This window comes from Lingula anatina, chromosome 2, assembly GCF_051362555.1.
Source record: "Lingula anatina isolate TDL-2025a chromosome 2, LinAna3.0, whole genome shotgun sequence".
Lineage (NCBI taxonomy): Eukaryota > Metazoa > Brachiopoda > Lingulata > Lingulida > Lingulidae > Lingula > Lingula anatina.
The window spans coordinates 29,517,777-29,532,561 of record NC_141768.1 but is presented as its reverse complement, the minus strand read 5'-3'; the positions used below and the strand labels follow the sequence as shown (position 1 = coordinate 29,532,561).

At 35.0% G+C, this 14,785-nt stretch overlaps 1 protein-coding gene across 2 annotated transcripts; it reads right to left on the bottom strand.

Annotated features, from left to right (window-relative positions):
• Positions 1-71: 71 nt before the first annotated feature.
• On the bottom strand, positions 72-14,767 carry LOC106155167 (tectonin beta-propeller repeat-containing protein 2-like). 2 transcript variants are annotated; one of them, XM_087007138.1, is made up of 18 exons: positions 14,605-14,767; positions 12,805-13,109; positions 12,331-12,459; positions 11,976-12,107; positions 11,618-11,778; positions 10,434-10,882; positions 10,101-10,136; positions 8,797-9,684; positions 7,167-8,205; positions 6,589-6,804; positions 6,167-6,302; positions 5,701-5,908; positions 5,326-5,415; positions 4,827-5,054; positions 4,206-4,402; positions 3,755-3,845; positions 3,310-3,459; positions 72-3,102 (listed from the first exon to the last, which is right to left on the bottom strand). In XM_087007138.1, the coding sequence occupies exons 1-18, from the start codon at positions 14,627-14,629 to the stop codon at positions 2,945-2,947; spliced, it is 4,638 nt and encodes a 1,545-aa protein (XP_086863264.1). In that variant the 5' UTR covers positions 14,630-14,767; the 3' UTR covers positions 72-2,944. The 2 variants fall into 2 exon arrangements, with proteins under 2 accessions (XP_086863264.1, XP_086863265.1); XM_087007139.1 differs by having other exon boundaries at positions 8,800-9,684.
• Positions 14,768-14,785: the final 18 nt, after the last annotated feature.

Here is a 14,785-nt window from a genome sequence, read left to right as displayed (position 1 = left end):
TCGGTTTAAAATCTCAAGGCTTAGTTGCATTTGTATGCACTGTTCTGGTCAGAATAAATACAAATAATACAATGAGTCCACCTCTCCATTTATTTCATGCAAAACTTAAATTATCACCAGAATGTGAAATGATACTGAAAGTTGTGCTCTCATGCATGTATAATCTAAAACCTCAAATGACTATTAGAAAAAAATGTTAACAATTGTACTTAATGTACTTATTGATATTTACTGAAAAACTACGATTTCTTATCTTACCCAAATAGAATTATGATAACTAATAAAAATGTGAAACAAGGCAGCAAAGCTGTTAAATGGACAGACTTGTAATTTACAAAAGTAATAAAAGCAGTGCCATAAAAACATTTAGTTTAAATATATTGAACAAACCATTTAAGAACATAAGGACAGTGTTTCATGTCAGTTTTGATGCAATATTTCATAATGCTTTATAACATGATCATCAATTTTTATAATGTATATCTGTTACTCTGGATATTCAAAAAATGACTGTAGCACAGGGCTTTATGCCCATGGGAATTCAAACTCACAAAATAAATGAAGTTTGTAACTCCAAATATTATCCAATAAGGCTCATTAGAATTGAAGGCAGTTAGCATGTCAAATAATTGCCACTAAACCTGACCAAATGCCACCATTTATAGTAACCGTTTCAAATAGCAATATTTAAAGAAACACCAATGGGTATCGTTTCATGCTCCCCCACCATGATAATAAACACATTTTCTGCTTCCTGTTTGTGCTATATATAACCCTTGGTCATTTTTGCCAACCCTCACATAAATTATTATGCTATTGCATCAAACATTATTATGTCATTTAGTGGACTTTTACAAACTGTGGGGACTGATAAATAGGCAAATTTTACGGTGAGAAATTTGAATGTGCAGTTTTTTTATTTTTTATTTTTTTATCATTTGGCATGTGGCATTTATTTGAGTCATAAGAAACTAGTGATTTAGATGTGTTACAGGAAATCTTGCTTCATGTATAATTTAAGTTCTATGAATCATTCCTATAAATTTGAGAATAATAAAAAGTATGGTTTGCCTTTTATAATTTTCTCAAGTTAAAATTCCAGGAAATTCAATGTGGAAGGTGGTGACAGGTAGGTGATGTATGTATGTCCAGACACAAAATGTCTGTCCATAAAAATACCATGTTCTCCTTCAACATAGAACTTGCAACAAAATGTGCCTAACTTGGTAAGTTTGCAATGAAATTTACCTTCTGGCAATTCAAAAGCAACAGCAACAGAGAAAATAAATAACAAATTCTGCCGAAAGGCCCTTAAACATATCATGTAAGTAACAGTATTGACTGCTTATTTGAGCAAGCATACCACAACTTTGCAATAGCACATGGAAGACAATTATGACAGAATTAGCAAATATGGCATCTTTAATGAATAATACACCCATTGTATTTCTTATGTGTGCATAAAAACATTATTTTGAGCTACAAATTGCCTACAATGGAACCTTTACCTCCTATTACATACAACACTTAATACACAATGAATTTCGATTCAACGAAGCATTTCTTTTCATTAACCAGTATTTTGCTTTAAGCTGGCCTTATACAATTGTGCATTAGACAGATTGTTACAAAGGTGAAACAAGGGTGAGAGAAGGGGGGCAGCATGCCCTCACCTTTCTTTTCAGCTCCCTTTCAAATGAATTTGACATCACATTTCTGATACTGAGCAAGTACACATTTCTCTACATCCCCCAAATATGTTAATATACCAGTGTCGAAAAAAAAAAAAAAAAAAAAAAAAAAGAATATACATGTGTATTTATATATTCACAAATTTGATTAAACAAAATTCTGTTCACTCAGCAATGTGTACAATGTACTACTAGAAAAAAAGCCAAGCAAGAAATAGCACTCAAATCACTGTTGAATTTGACAAAATGAATCAAGTGGGAAGAACATTCTTAATGTAAAACATTCCCTTGTTTTACTTACATTGCACTTAAAAAAGAAAAAAATTGCACCTTCTTACTAATTAAAAAAATACATTTGTATATGAAACTAAATAAATTATTAATCATAATCAAAGTAATCTTCATTTACAAACCCATCTTAAATTCACCAGTGTACCTATCAATGGGTAACTAATCACTTTCAACTTCACCTGATTTGACTAGCATGCACCTTTCCTAATATCTTATATTTGAACTCTCAGCAGAATGGTTCAGCTGTACACAATGAATTTTCATCAATTTGCAATGTGTAAAACTCAGTTCTAAAAAAAAATCACAAAAAGGAAAGCATGCAAGAATAATGTAGAAAAAACTTGAGATAAATGCTGATGAAAATACCCACCATGCAATCAAATGCATTTCATCAGTTAAGGAATTTAAAAAACATAAGTCCATGAAATTTGTTTCAAGTGATTTTTTACTCATTTAATGATTGAGTCAGCAGAAATAAATATAAATAAATAAGGAAAGTATAAAAAGCAATAACTTTGCAAAAAAATGTACATACTAGAGTGATCATGGCGAGTCCACAAATTATCACATTTTGCTGAACTGAACCCATAAGTGAATATCATGAAGCATTTTCCATTTTTTTCTGAACAATTGTCAATGGAAAAAAAAAGAATGTCAGCATATATACTAAGTAATGTTTTAATTGTCAATGGAAAAAAAAATGTCAGCATATATACTTAGTAATGTTTTAACTGTAAAGAGCTAAGAGTACACCAAGTTCTAAAGAATACCTTTGCATAATTTTCTTTTTGATTAATCTTCCAACTTAGAATTTTCCGAATTTTCCTTAAAATTTGTGTATTTCCATAAATCAATGCCAAAGTTGCAATGCAACAATATCAAACATTATCAACATGCCCCGGTATTTAATCTACATCTACTGGGTATTACAAATAAATGCATGGTATGAAAAATGCCTTGTTTTACAATAGTTCCCAATCACCATCACTGTTAGCACTCGTGCTTCTACCAATTTTTGAAAGGCTTTCCTCAACAAATTCCCTCCTTTTCAGATACTTGCTTTTATGTTCAAAGAGTCCACCATCTTTTGTTATACCCCACAACTGGTTATTGGCAGAAGCTGTTGGGGAAAAAAATGAACATATTGCTGCATATCTTTTCCTTCTCTAGTTTGACATTTCATATTGACTTTTAAGTACCAACTACAAAACAATTGTGTACAAGTACTGAAATATGTTACATACTTTCTTGTAGTCAAAATAAAAAAATGAAAATCAACAAAATGTAATTTACTAGACCAGCAATTAAACAAATCCAAATTGGTTACCTGAAATATTCTGGTAATTTCCGGGTATTTTTTTCCAGTAATCACCCACTGGGTTTTGCTGGCTGATGCCATATCTACAGAGAATCTCTCTCTGTGGGTTCAGTGCCCAGACAGTGGTGCTGCTCACACTCAACTGCTGAGCCTGGGTACCTGGACATTACAGAACATTTGATAATTCAAGTGAAAAAACGAAGGTTGTACTACGAAACAATTATACTTTGTCATTACTCCCCTCTTGTCCATCATTTACCATCTTACCATTAGACTTAATTACAGGCTGGAATACACTTATCTTTAGACTAAATAACAGGCCAGAATATACTTATCTTTTAACAAATAAAAAAAAAAACATTTAAAACCAAGCTGTCCAAAATGATTTGCCATAACTTGCCTTTTCAGTGTTACCCCCTTTCATGTCACAGTCAAGATATTTTACACAGCTTACCTGCCACTGGGATCCAGTGAGTACCAATGGGCATTTCATATGTTACAGCAGCCCTTACATATACACACTTCTTATTATCAATGGCCCATACCTAATCAATAAAAATTCACAAAATTGAAAATTTACCAATTATACAGCTTATGTAATATAATTCCACATAGTATTAAAATATGAATATGACTGTTTATTGTAAAGACCAATTCTAGGTATCTTCTTAAAACCCCCCTTGCTTTCAGATGTTAACGGCTTGATAAACAAAGGAGCAACACATTTTGAAAGCTACTATGTTTTGAGCTCCGTCAAAATCTGGGCAAAGGACAACAAAGCACATTAACCAAAACCTTTACCAGCTGAATTCTCATAAATTTTATCAAGATTTGCACAATTCTCTAAGACTTTAAAATAAGAATATCTAAATGATAGCTAAAGTATGGAAAAAAACTCTACTTACCATCCAGTCTTCTGGTCCTGTTGCCACTTGGGTAAATATGGCACCAGCAGTTGCTAGCCCATCAACTTGGACCCAAGCTGGGTTGAGATAATGAGACGATGGTGCTTTTGTCCCGATCCTTAAGAATACAGCGCCCTTATCGTCCACTGCCCACACATTTTCTGTGCCACACGACACACTAACTAGTTTGGAATCACCTTTGAAGGATATTATGTGATACCTCATCAATAACATTAGTGTAGATATAAATTAAGTATATATGTGTATAATACATTATCATAAAATTTTTCAAATGTAGACATATGTATATAAAGTATGTAATAAATTACCAAGGAGTAGAGTATAGTTGATTCCGCACCAACAAAGCAAAAAGCAGTATCTCTGCCATCTTAAACTGACAAATAGAGTTGGAACAAGTAAAAAGAATATCATGCATCCCCAACATGAACAGCAACTTAAAAACACTGATTTCAGCAGCTTTGAAAACTAAGCAAACAATGGAATTTGACGGCCAACAGGAATTCTACATCCTGTTCATCATATAAAAAATGTCATATCAAACAGATGATAAAATTTCCTACTTGTTCATCCTTTTTTTTTGTCTGGCCTTGAATAACTTACCTAGCTGGTCAAGGTCTAGCTGGACCCAACTAGCCCCCTGTGGACAGTGTGGTCCTATTCCAGACCGTATGTACACTGTTCCCCCTGCAGTCAAACCCCACACTGCATCGGTGGTGGTACTCAGGCATGTGAACAAACAACCCATAGGAACACTCACACAGCTAAACTGACGGGAATCCAGGGTGAAACAAAACAGTTCTCCATTTGGTTGACTGGCCCATACCAGACCTTTAAAGATAGGCAATTTTTAACATTGAAACAGGAACATGAAATATGTGAAATATATGAAATGAGAAATGTAAAATGTATAAAATGTGTAACAGCAGAAAAGCAAACATGACAGCCTTCATGTTGCATCAATTCAGCAATTAATATTTTCAACTCATAACTCGTTTGATTTTAATCTGATCAACTTCACAGTCAGCTTATAACAAAAAATCTTACAACATAATATAAGACATCCTCCCCATTTGCAGCATTATTTACAAACTATACAAACCTGCTGGACCATTGGCCACTGTGGCAGACACTAAACTCCATCTGGTGGAAGATGCCATGCCAATGGGATTTGCTTGAAACCAGTCATGTCCTAAAAAAAATTAATGAAAGAAGTTATAAAAGTGAGTTTATTTCTATGACGAACCCAATTTGAAATAAAATTGTACATATAGCAATTACAAAAAAAAAAAAAAAAAAATAAATAAATAAATAAATAAATAAATAAATAAATAAATAAATAAGTAAATAAAATCAAAACTTAGGATTTAAAACTAAAAGAGATGATATGAAACTACAACCTATTCAGCTTCACACGCTTTATCTGTCTTGCCATTTTTGATTCTGAATGATAAATTATTTAAAAACTTGCAATGACCTATAATATTTCCTCGACACACTTGTAGCGCAGCCTTGTTCTCCGGACCAACAAACAATCCCATCTCTCCAGCTGCAACACAGCCTCCCTGGTGGCCCAGGATTGCACTTGTCACCTTGCTCAGGTTCTGGGGGTCCAAAACTTCCGCAATGTTTTTAAATGTATCCATGGCTGTTGGATCCTGGACTAGGTATTCACTAAACATGACCTTCAATATGAACGTAACAAAATGAAAAAATAAAAAAACAAGATAATTGTATCATAAGTCTCTATTGAAATAAATTTACAATTTCAGTTTTAAATTAATAATTTAATTATTACCTCATTTTTTCATATCTGGAACACAATAATTCCTTTGGTGTTTTCTTCCACACGATACACCAGATTAGTTGGGATGAACTTCATATTTTTAAATCCCAGACCACCTGACATTTTCCATCTATGTTGTTTAAGATTCAATGCCCACCTGCCACCATGTTCCTTCTCCTTCTGGCTTCTGTGGAGACACTCCAGAACAAAACCATATTTTTCCACTTGTATCCATCAGCCACCCTCTATCCTGGTCCCCCAGAGAAATGCTGGTCACACTTAAGCTCAAGGCACTGTCAAAAGACAGAAATGTACAACACATAACATTCTCAGCACACGTATTTTCTGTGCTGCATATGATATTTATAGTCATCTGCATCAGACTGTACTACACATCATATTTTTGAATTTATTCTTGAGTTATATGTTCTATATGTGTGGAGTATATATATATATATATATAGTAATTTTTCTTTCGGCCTTATAAAATCAACTTCAAAGAACACTTTCTTTGCAGACTTGGACAGCACAGAATGTAGACATCACTGGCTAAAAATATTTCGTTATACAAAATTTCACCTTTCTACCAGCTTCCATCCACTCCCTGTGGGGGCATTAGGTTTAATACCAGTTCGGACCACCAGATGGTGATTCTCATCAATAGCCCAGACAACTCCCTTGTAGCATTGAATATCAATAAGTTTCATATTTGGTGTTACAGAAAAGGACTTGAAACAAGGTCGGTCTTTTGTGAGACTTTTCTGCATCATGACATCTCCACTGTTCTTTATATACCTGCAAACCAAAACAAAAAGCCATTGCTGTCACTCACAGATGTCTAAAATAAATACATAATATGATACAAGTATCTTTGTGCATATCAATTCTTTTTAATTACTTCAAAGTAAATACTTCAAGATAAATGGAAATCACTTTTAAAAAGTAGCCACTGCACTGAAAATATAGTACAGAACAAACAGCTGATCATCAAACTAGTTTCCTGTATCACAATCCAGAGGGCCACACATCAGTACCCTTGCTGTCTGTTCATTTTACCTCTTATTTACTATTAATAAGTACCATCAGTACCATGGTCTGTAGAACACTACTACTTGCATGTTTTGTGAATGAATATACTAAATAAAGAGCCAAATTACCAAGCTGAAGTATCATCCACTGATATGCGAGTTACATCTCTGAGGGCCTCCACCCACTTCTGCCCACCTGGGTTTTTAGTTGATATTTTAGTCCCAGCAAAGACAACACCATTGAACAGCCTCCACACTATAAGACCATTGGGAGACACAGCCAGCTGATTTGCCTTCACATCCAGCTGCTTCCATGGCAGGCCATGCTCATTGATAGGAGCCCAAAAGATGCGATCACTTCTGTCCACATACCAGACATGCTTGGAGGAAACGGTCAAATCCTGGAGGTTTCCCTGAAGCGTGCATTCTGTCCAGCTCTCAGAGACATTTGACCAGACCATGTCTAATATCTGTCCCTCAAATGATTCCTGGCTGGACAGGCTTGATTCTGGAGGTTTTGCAGCTGCAGAGGCCCCAACCTGAAGACCACTAGCTTGGCAACTTGCTTCTTTTTCAGGGGAATCTTCTGCATACCCCTTGTATAAGTCATCCATGGAGGCATCTGAAGTTTTATATATTGGTGGTCCTCTGCCCCCCTCAGTTTCCATAAGGAAACTACTGTATATGTCTTCAGAAGGCGTCTCTGGAGATGTAACTTGAGCAGCTTTGGGTTTAAATGGTGTATTTGTATCCTCAAGGCTGCCTTTGGTGCTGGTTTCACTTTTGTTTTGGCTTGGCTGTGTGATATGAAATTCAGTCTTTATCTCCCTATTGAATTCAAGAGTTTCTGTTGTCTTACTGGAATATGCACTGGAACCTTCCAGTTTTGTTTCTCTTTTCTCATCTTTCGGTGCACTTTGGTCTGATCTTTGTAAATTTTGTTTCTCCAATACTAAATCATTCAACTTGTGACAGGCTAACTCCCCACCTGACATGACAGCTACATCAGGAATGAGTGATGAAGTAAATGTAGCCTTGTTTGTGTGATCTTGATTGTCTGATGCCTCCCCTTTATCCTTGAGCTTTGTTGTTGGATTCTCTGGTTGTTTCTCACCCTTCAGGGTTGGTTTGAATTCAGGAGACAATTTGTCTGTGTTTGATGTAATACCTGCCATAACACATGGAATTTAAATGTGTCAAAATTAGTTTCATTAAAATTCAAAATTAGACTTATTAATTACCAGGTAGGTGAAATGTTCCGGCACTGATGATAAGCGCTTAACATAGTTCAATTGCTGCAGCTGTTTTTTCCAGTCAGGTATTATCTTAATTTTAAAAACAGTGATAAACTGGAAAAAGCTCTTTAACATTTTCTAAACCAAAACAAGGCAGCAAAGCTGTTAAATGTACAGACACAAAGCAGATATATTTATGCTAGTGCACTATACAGTTTTTGTCAATTTTGATACAATATTAAATAGTGTTTAACAGCTTAATCACCACCAATTTTTAATCACATGCTACAGGTAACACTCAGAAAACATTTATATTATATAAAAAGCACAGGGTTTCAGTTCCATGGGATTTCAGTCACATATTGAAAATGCCAATATTTAAAAAATGAAAAGTTTACAAAAAAAAAAAAAAAATGCAGAGTTTTGCACACTGTGTCTGTACATTAAAAGAAATAAAAAACTATCTAAGACAAAGAAAGCTAGCCTGAGACCAATCACATATCTGACAACAAAAATGTGCATACCACCTGCTTCACTTCTAGAGCCATGCAAGTCAGAAGTAATGTCCGGTTTCACTGCCTTTGCCATCATCTCTGGTCTGACTATGTTCTTTATATCTTGTAACAAATTTGGGTCTGGAGGTGGTTGATGATCCTGCACTACTTGTGGCGCTTGTTGACTTCCCTTGTCCTTACTAACTGAAGCTGAACTGCTAGAATCAGCACTTAAACTGTTCAAATCCTGGTTATCTTTACTGGCCTTCTGCGTTTTCTTTTTTGGTTTCTTTTTCATCTTTGGTTGGAATACTATGTCATCAAACTTCTCTCCTCCAATTTTAGAGTACCTGTCCAATGGTGTCTGTTGTGTTGGAGCTTTATCCTTAGTTGCTTTAAACACACTGTTCCCTGTGCCCATTTTAGATCCAAGACTTTCACTTTTCGTGGTACTGAAATCTGAGCCCATCTCAGCAGTCAAATCAATCTTCAGTACCTCAGAGGAGTCCAGCTTGACAACAGGTGGCAGTTCTGAAGTAGAGGATACAATCTCCCTCACATCCACACCTAATTCTGGAATGGGGCGTTTCACAGCCTGGGGGGCCATCAAGTTAGTTTTCAGAGAGTCTGAAGCACCCAAATTATCAGACAGAGTCAGAGGTTTAAATTTAACATCAGCATTGTCTGTAACCTGAATAGTGCCAGCTCCACTTTTATTGAACCCAAATGGGGACTTTCTCTTAGATCGTACATCTTCCACTGTTGTGGGTTTTTCTTCCTTGTGTTTTATCTTTCCAAATAACATATGTAGTGGAGATGGTGAACTTTTCTTCCGTTCTGTAGCATTTGCTGCTAGAGAAGCACCATAGACTGGAGATGGTGGGGGTGTAAATTCCAATTGTGATAACATTGTGTCCTCTGAAAATCAAAGACTCAATTTACAAAACAAATTGAAAATACTTTTAAGTAATAAGTAATTTAATCGTAGCAATTATTATCTTACAATATAAGTACAGATACAACATGCACTATTCAGCTTGAATGCACAGCAAATGAAAATAAATCTTAAATATATAAACTAAGTGTGCATTCAGATAGACATATCATAATAGCTGGGTCAGTCCAACTCTGCAGGAGCTTGTTCTAAGTGCAGTCGATTCAACAGCTAGTTATAATTACTTACCCCCTAGCTGCTCGAGAAGGCTCGTCACTGACTGCACTTAGCAAGAATCCCCAGCAGAATTTGACTGACAGGACTAATATGAAGTGTCTGACTCTATCTGAATGGGATCTAATTCAAAGAAATGAAACAAATGATATTTCAAAGGCCTCACCTTTGTAAAAATCCAAGACTGATAATCTTGTGTGCTCTGAAAAACAAGAAAAGAAAGATTATATTCCTAGCAGTGTGACAATAGATCAGGTGACCAGCCCATCCAGGTCATTTTCCTAGTAGAAGATTTCAGGTTGAGACCACAACAGTTGCTAATCAGAGTTATTCACATTCTTATTTTACTGGATGACTAATAAGATTCACTCATCATCATATACAAATAAAACATGTGACACACTTCTTTGCAATTGCAAATTGCAATGCATTTTACAGAAAAGAAAATAATGAGCAAATTAAATAAGTGGTAAACAAATTCCATTTAACAAATACACACCTTTGGGAATATTCAGTTCCTCAGGTTTTTGAGCAATTCTAATCACATTTCTGTCTGAGCCCATACGCAACACAAAAATCTCATCATCACAAGTCACAATGCTTTTCAGGACTCCCACTCTATTGCTGACAGCAACCACTGCGTTCACCTCAGGGTCCAAGACATACATTGAGCTCTCATTCCAAGTCATTATGTGCTTCTTGTCATACACAACCACAGGCCCAAACTGTCTGTCTGAGGGACTGACAACAGTCTTGATTGGAGACAGGGTGTCTAACAATTCTATGGAAGGACAGCTAGAATTATTGAGTATATCTTTCAGAATAAATGTGGCTTTGACCTCCCCATCAAGACCTGCTTTCCACAGCCTCAGTCCAGGTCTAGCAGCATAGAGATAAGAGTCCTTCTGTCCAAGACCAGCAACAAAACAGGCTCCAAAGTTACCAAGGCTGAAATATTATGATCATATGCATAAATCATATATTCCTATACTTATACAACAGATTGGCAAATTTTGCTTGGCGTTCTCCAGTCAGTTTTAAGAAAATAAAGCTGGATTTCTATTTCAGATTGTATTTCTTTCCACTGAGGAAAAATGTTAATATGAAATGAACTGGCTTGAACCATACGCATTATTTTTGACCTGAATGAATGCTTTAAGACATAAAACTTTGTAACATTTTAAATTTTATGCATGAATATCAAAATGTATTTATCCATGCTACAAAGATTTTTTTATACGTATATGACAAAATTGGATTGAGATACTTCAAAATCACTGCAGAATTATTTTAAAGGGATAATAACTCCTCGTATGAGATCTATATTTCACAATAAAAACATTGTGAATAACTTATAGAAAAATAATATATTCTGTTTTACCACAAAAACGGCAGTTATAGCTATTATTATGATATCTGAGCTTGTCTTTAGACCACGTAACCTCCATTGATGGCTATACTCTGTTAAAATCTCTTAAGAGATTTTAACAAAAAACCAAACTTTTTAGAAAAAAACCAGGGACTAATTTTTAATGTAAAAATGGATTCATTAACCATTGGTAAGTATGGGAAAATTGTTGTTTACTCCAGGCAAATTCATTTTTTGGCCGAAACAAAGAGTTATTATCCCTTTAATCATTACAACACTAATTGGTTGATTTTTTTATGCCTGTAAGTTCCTACCATTTCCTGTCCTTTTGTCCAACTTGAGACACAGAATTGTTGTTTTCCGTGTGACATAAAATTGTTCTCATTCTACTTGATACCAACAGGGTTTTGTGAGCATAGTCCAGCTGAACAATTTTGTGGCTCTCTTTTAAAATAATATCTGATGCACACTGTCCCTAAAAATGCAATAAGACTATACTATTGTTAATTGTCATTAAAAAAAGGCTTTACCACATGCTTCATCAAATGAGTTTAAAATTGACTTTCCACGAATGTAACATATTGTCAATGATGAAAAAAATTTTTGGTTCTATACCCTCTTTAAATTTAAAGCTAATACACACTAAACACAAACATACACCTCTCACTTTACCTTTTCAATATCAACTTTTGTGCAAACAATGTTTCCTTGTTCATCTCCACTGTAAAGTTTCATTCCATTTGTACTCCATTCAAGGCAAGTCACGCGACTCTTGTGCAAACCAGGTATTGTGAATTTCAATAGCTATAAAATGAAATTGCAAGCAAGTCATCAATTATTGTCTTTTTTTCAAACAAGCTATTGAGATATTACACCATCAAGTATAACTCGGACATATTTTCAATTTACAATGCTTAAAGGAAATGAAATGCCCTTGACATTTTTGGCAATCCATCATTGATTGATGAAAAAAAAGCTATTTGGTTTAAAGCAGAAAATATACTTGGCTGACCTCAGTATGTCATACCTGTTTGTTTCTGCCAGGTAGAATGGAAGGCAAGATGAAGACACACAGTAATCCAGAGTGGGTTCCCAGTGCAATCTGGAACTCCAGGCCCTCCTGCATCTTCACACAGCTCATTACTTCACTTTTTGACTTATATAAAAAAGAAACAACACTTATTAAAGAAGTATAAAGTGGTTGATATACAGCTAAAACCTGAATAGCAAAGAAATAATTACAAAATACACACGTTACATTATGAAGAAATTGAAAACCAAGCATTTCAGTTATGCCTGAATATAAAGCTGTATATTTTGAATGAAGCTTTCTACATTTATTATGATATATCCAGTGAGACCAATGGGACATAGCCATACTGCTTAAGATTATCTAGTGATTGTGATACAAAAATGAAAGACATCTGCTTATGCAAAGTAGACAGTCACTTAAGAATAAATGCAGTACTTAAGAAAAAAGGTTCATCAGTAAAATGCTTACATCACATGTTAGCCTTTGTAATGACTGTTTCTCTCTGTTATAAAGAAACAGAATTCCCAGATTTGATCCCAAGGCAATGAAACTCTTTGAAGCATCTAGGCATGTTAAATCAATAGGATACACCTTTAGACCCCGTTGTGCTTTGCTGGGAATCATATTCAACATGTGATTGAGAGGTTCAAACTCTTTCAAGACTGGGACTGAGCTGGTGGTTGTTTCTTGAGAGTCCCCCAATTCAGGGTCAGCTGATGATGCCCCCATGTTCCCTGAACTCTGAGGCACCACTTCATCCATCTCATCTGTTTCTGTGGAATATAACAAACATGCACATTGATTTGATATGAATCATGATGATACTGTCAATGTTGGATATTAACCAATCATTTGCCTCATTGCAATCTTTCTAATTTGTTTGTGCTATAAGAAAGACAGGAACATATCTGCTTTTTTTTTATTAATTAACTGAGATGCTAGAGTCAGAGGGCAGTCAGTCAGTGCTGCAGTGTGAAATTATGATATACACAGACCCTAGTCTAGGTAATTCATTGCAGCTTCATTTATCATGATGATAATTATGATTGATGTCATGTCACTGTTAACTTGTGCTGTGTATTTGTAACTCTTTATCTTATGATAAGCCGTCTGATGGCATCAGGACAATTACCCCAGGCAACCCCCTGTCCCATGAAAATTCCTCCCTGCCCCCCCCTAAACGAGTCCCTAAAACGGTAATTAGGGACTCGTAACTCCATAACACAGTCATTTAAACAAAAATGACGGCTAAGGATAGTAGCCTATACACTCATGGTCAACTTTGCCAATTTTCGTGATAAAATCTTATTCAGGGATAAAGTTTTGCCCCATACTGATTGTTATCTCACCTCAAAACACAAAGGTCTTAAACTGACAATTAAAACTTTGAGTTGCCTATGTTTATACATTGCAATGAGAAAAATAAATGCTGATATTTTACATCTTCATGGTTTTTTATTGTTTATATAAATAACCTAGCAATATATTTTATATCAACCTATTTTCTTGCAAGTGACCGATTCCTGTGTTTACTTATGTTCAGAGTTGTTTTCTTTTGTGTTTTGCGCTGTGTCGCACAATATTGCACATTTTAATATTATCGAGTGCACATAACTGTAAAATAGATCATATATTAAAAATGCGCAATATAGCACATGAAATAGAAATCCTGACACAAGAAAAAAGGAAAAATATAAAAGCCGTTGATATTAACAGGTGATAAAAAAAGTGATCGCTAGGTAATTTATTTGTTTAATGTTGGGTTGTCATGTTGGCCAGTATACCCTAGGGCAGACGTCCTGACATATTTGCCAATTTGTAAAGTTGGACATCAACAATTATAATAATGAACTGGTAACATCATTTGCTTTTATATTACCCTACTTTCTTGCGAATGACAATTTCTCGTGATAATGCACTTTAAGCATTATGCACTTTTAATTTATTGTACTGTATATAAGGATATATATTGGGCATTTTAGTATGACCTATGGAAAAAGATAGTGAGCTATGCAGCTGCGTGTAGGGAGCCCTCAAACATTTTTCTTGCCATTTTCACAATCGTGCTGAAAAAATTAACTACTAACTAAATATTCTACAGAATAGCATAATAACATTGCATTGCATAATACATGCATTCATATAAAAAAGACTCGAGCTTTGGAAATTGGGATTGATTCACAGTTTCACTTCCTGATTAGTGGTAACGTTATGGTTTGGTGGTGTTATTTGGTAAATTAACTTGAATTCCATGCAATTAATACTTACCTTCTACAGCCGACGATTCTGACATGTTATTGGTGTATTAAGCAACCACTTCCTCCATTAATCTTCATAAACTTGAATCGAATAAACAAGCATAAATTTTGACGTTAGTTGACTTCCAGTTGCAATGTTTGCATTGTGGGATTGATAAGCATATGACCTTGACTTGAAAAGGGAAAACAGT

Coding starts and splice junctions, on each gene's coding strand:
- LOC106155167 (XM_087007138.1), bottom strand. CDS start 14,629: ATGTCAGAATCGTCGGCTGTAGAAG. Junction 9,685..10,100: donor AGTCTTGGATTTTTACAAAG/GTGAGGCCTTTG, acceptor TTTGATTTTCAG/AGGACACAATGTTATCACAA. Junction 5,909..6,166: donor GAGAAGGAACATGGTGGCAG/GTGGGCATTGAA, acceptor TTCATATTGAAG/GTCATGTTTAGTGAATACCT.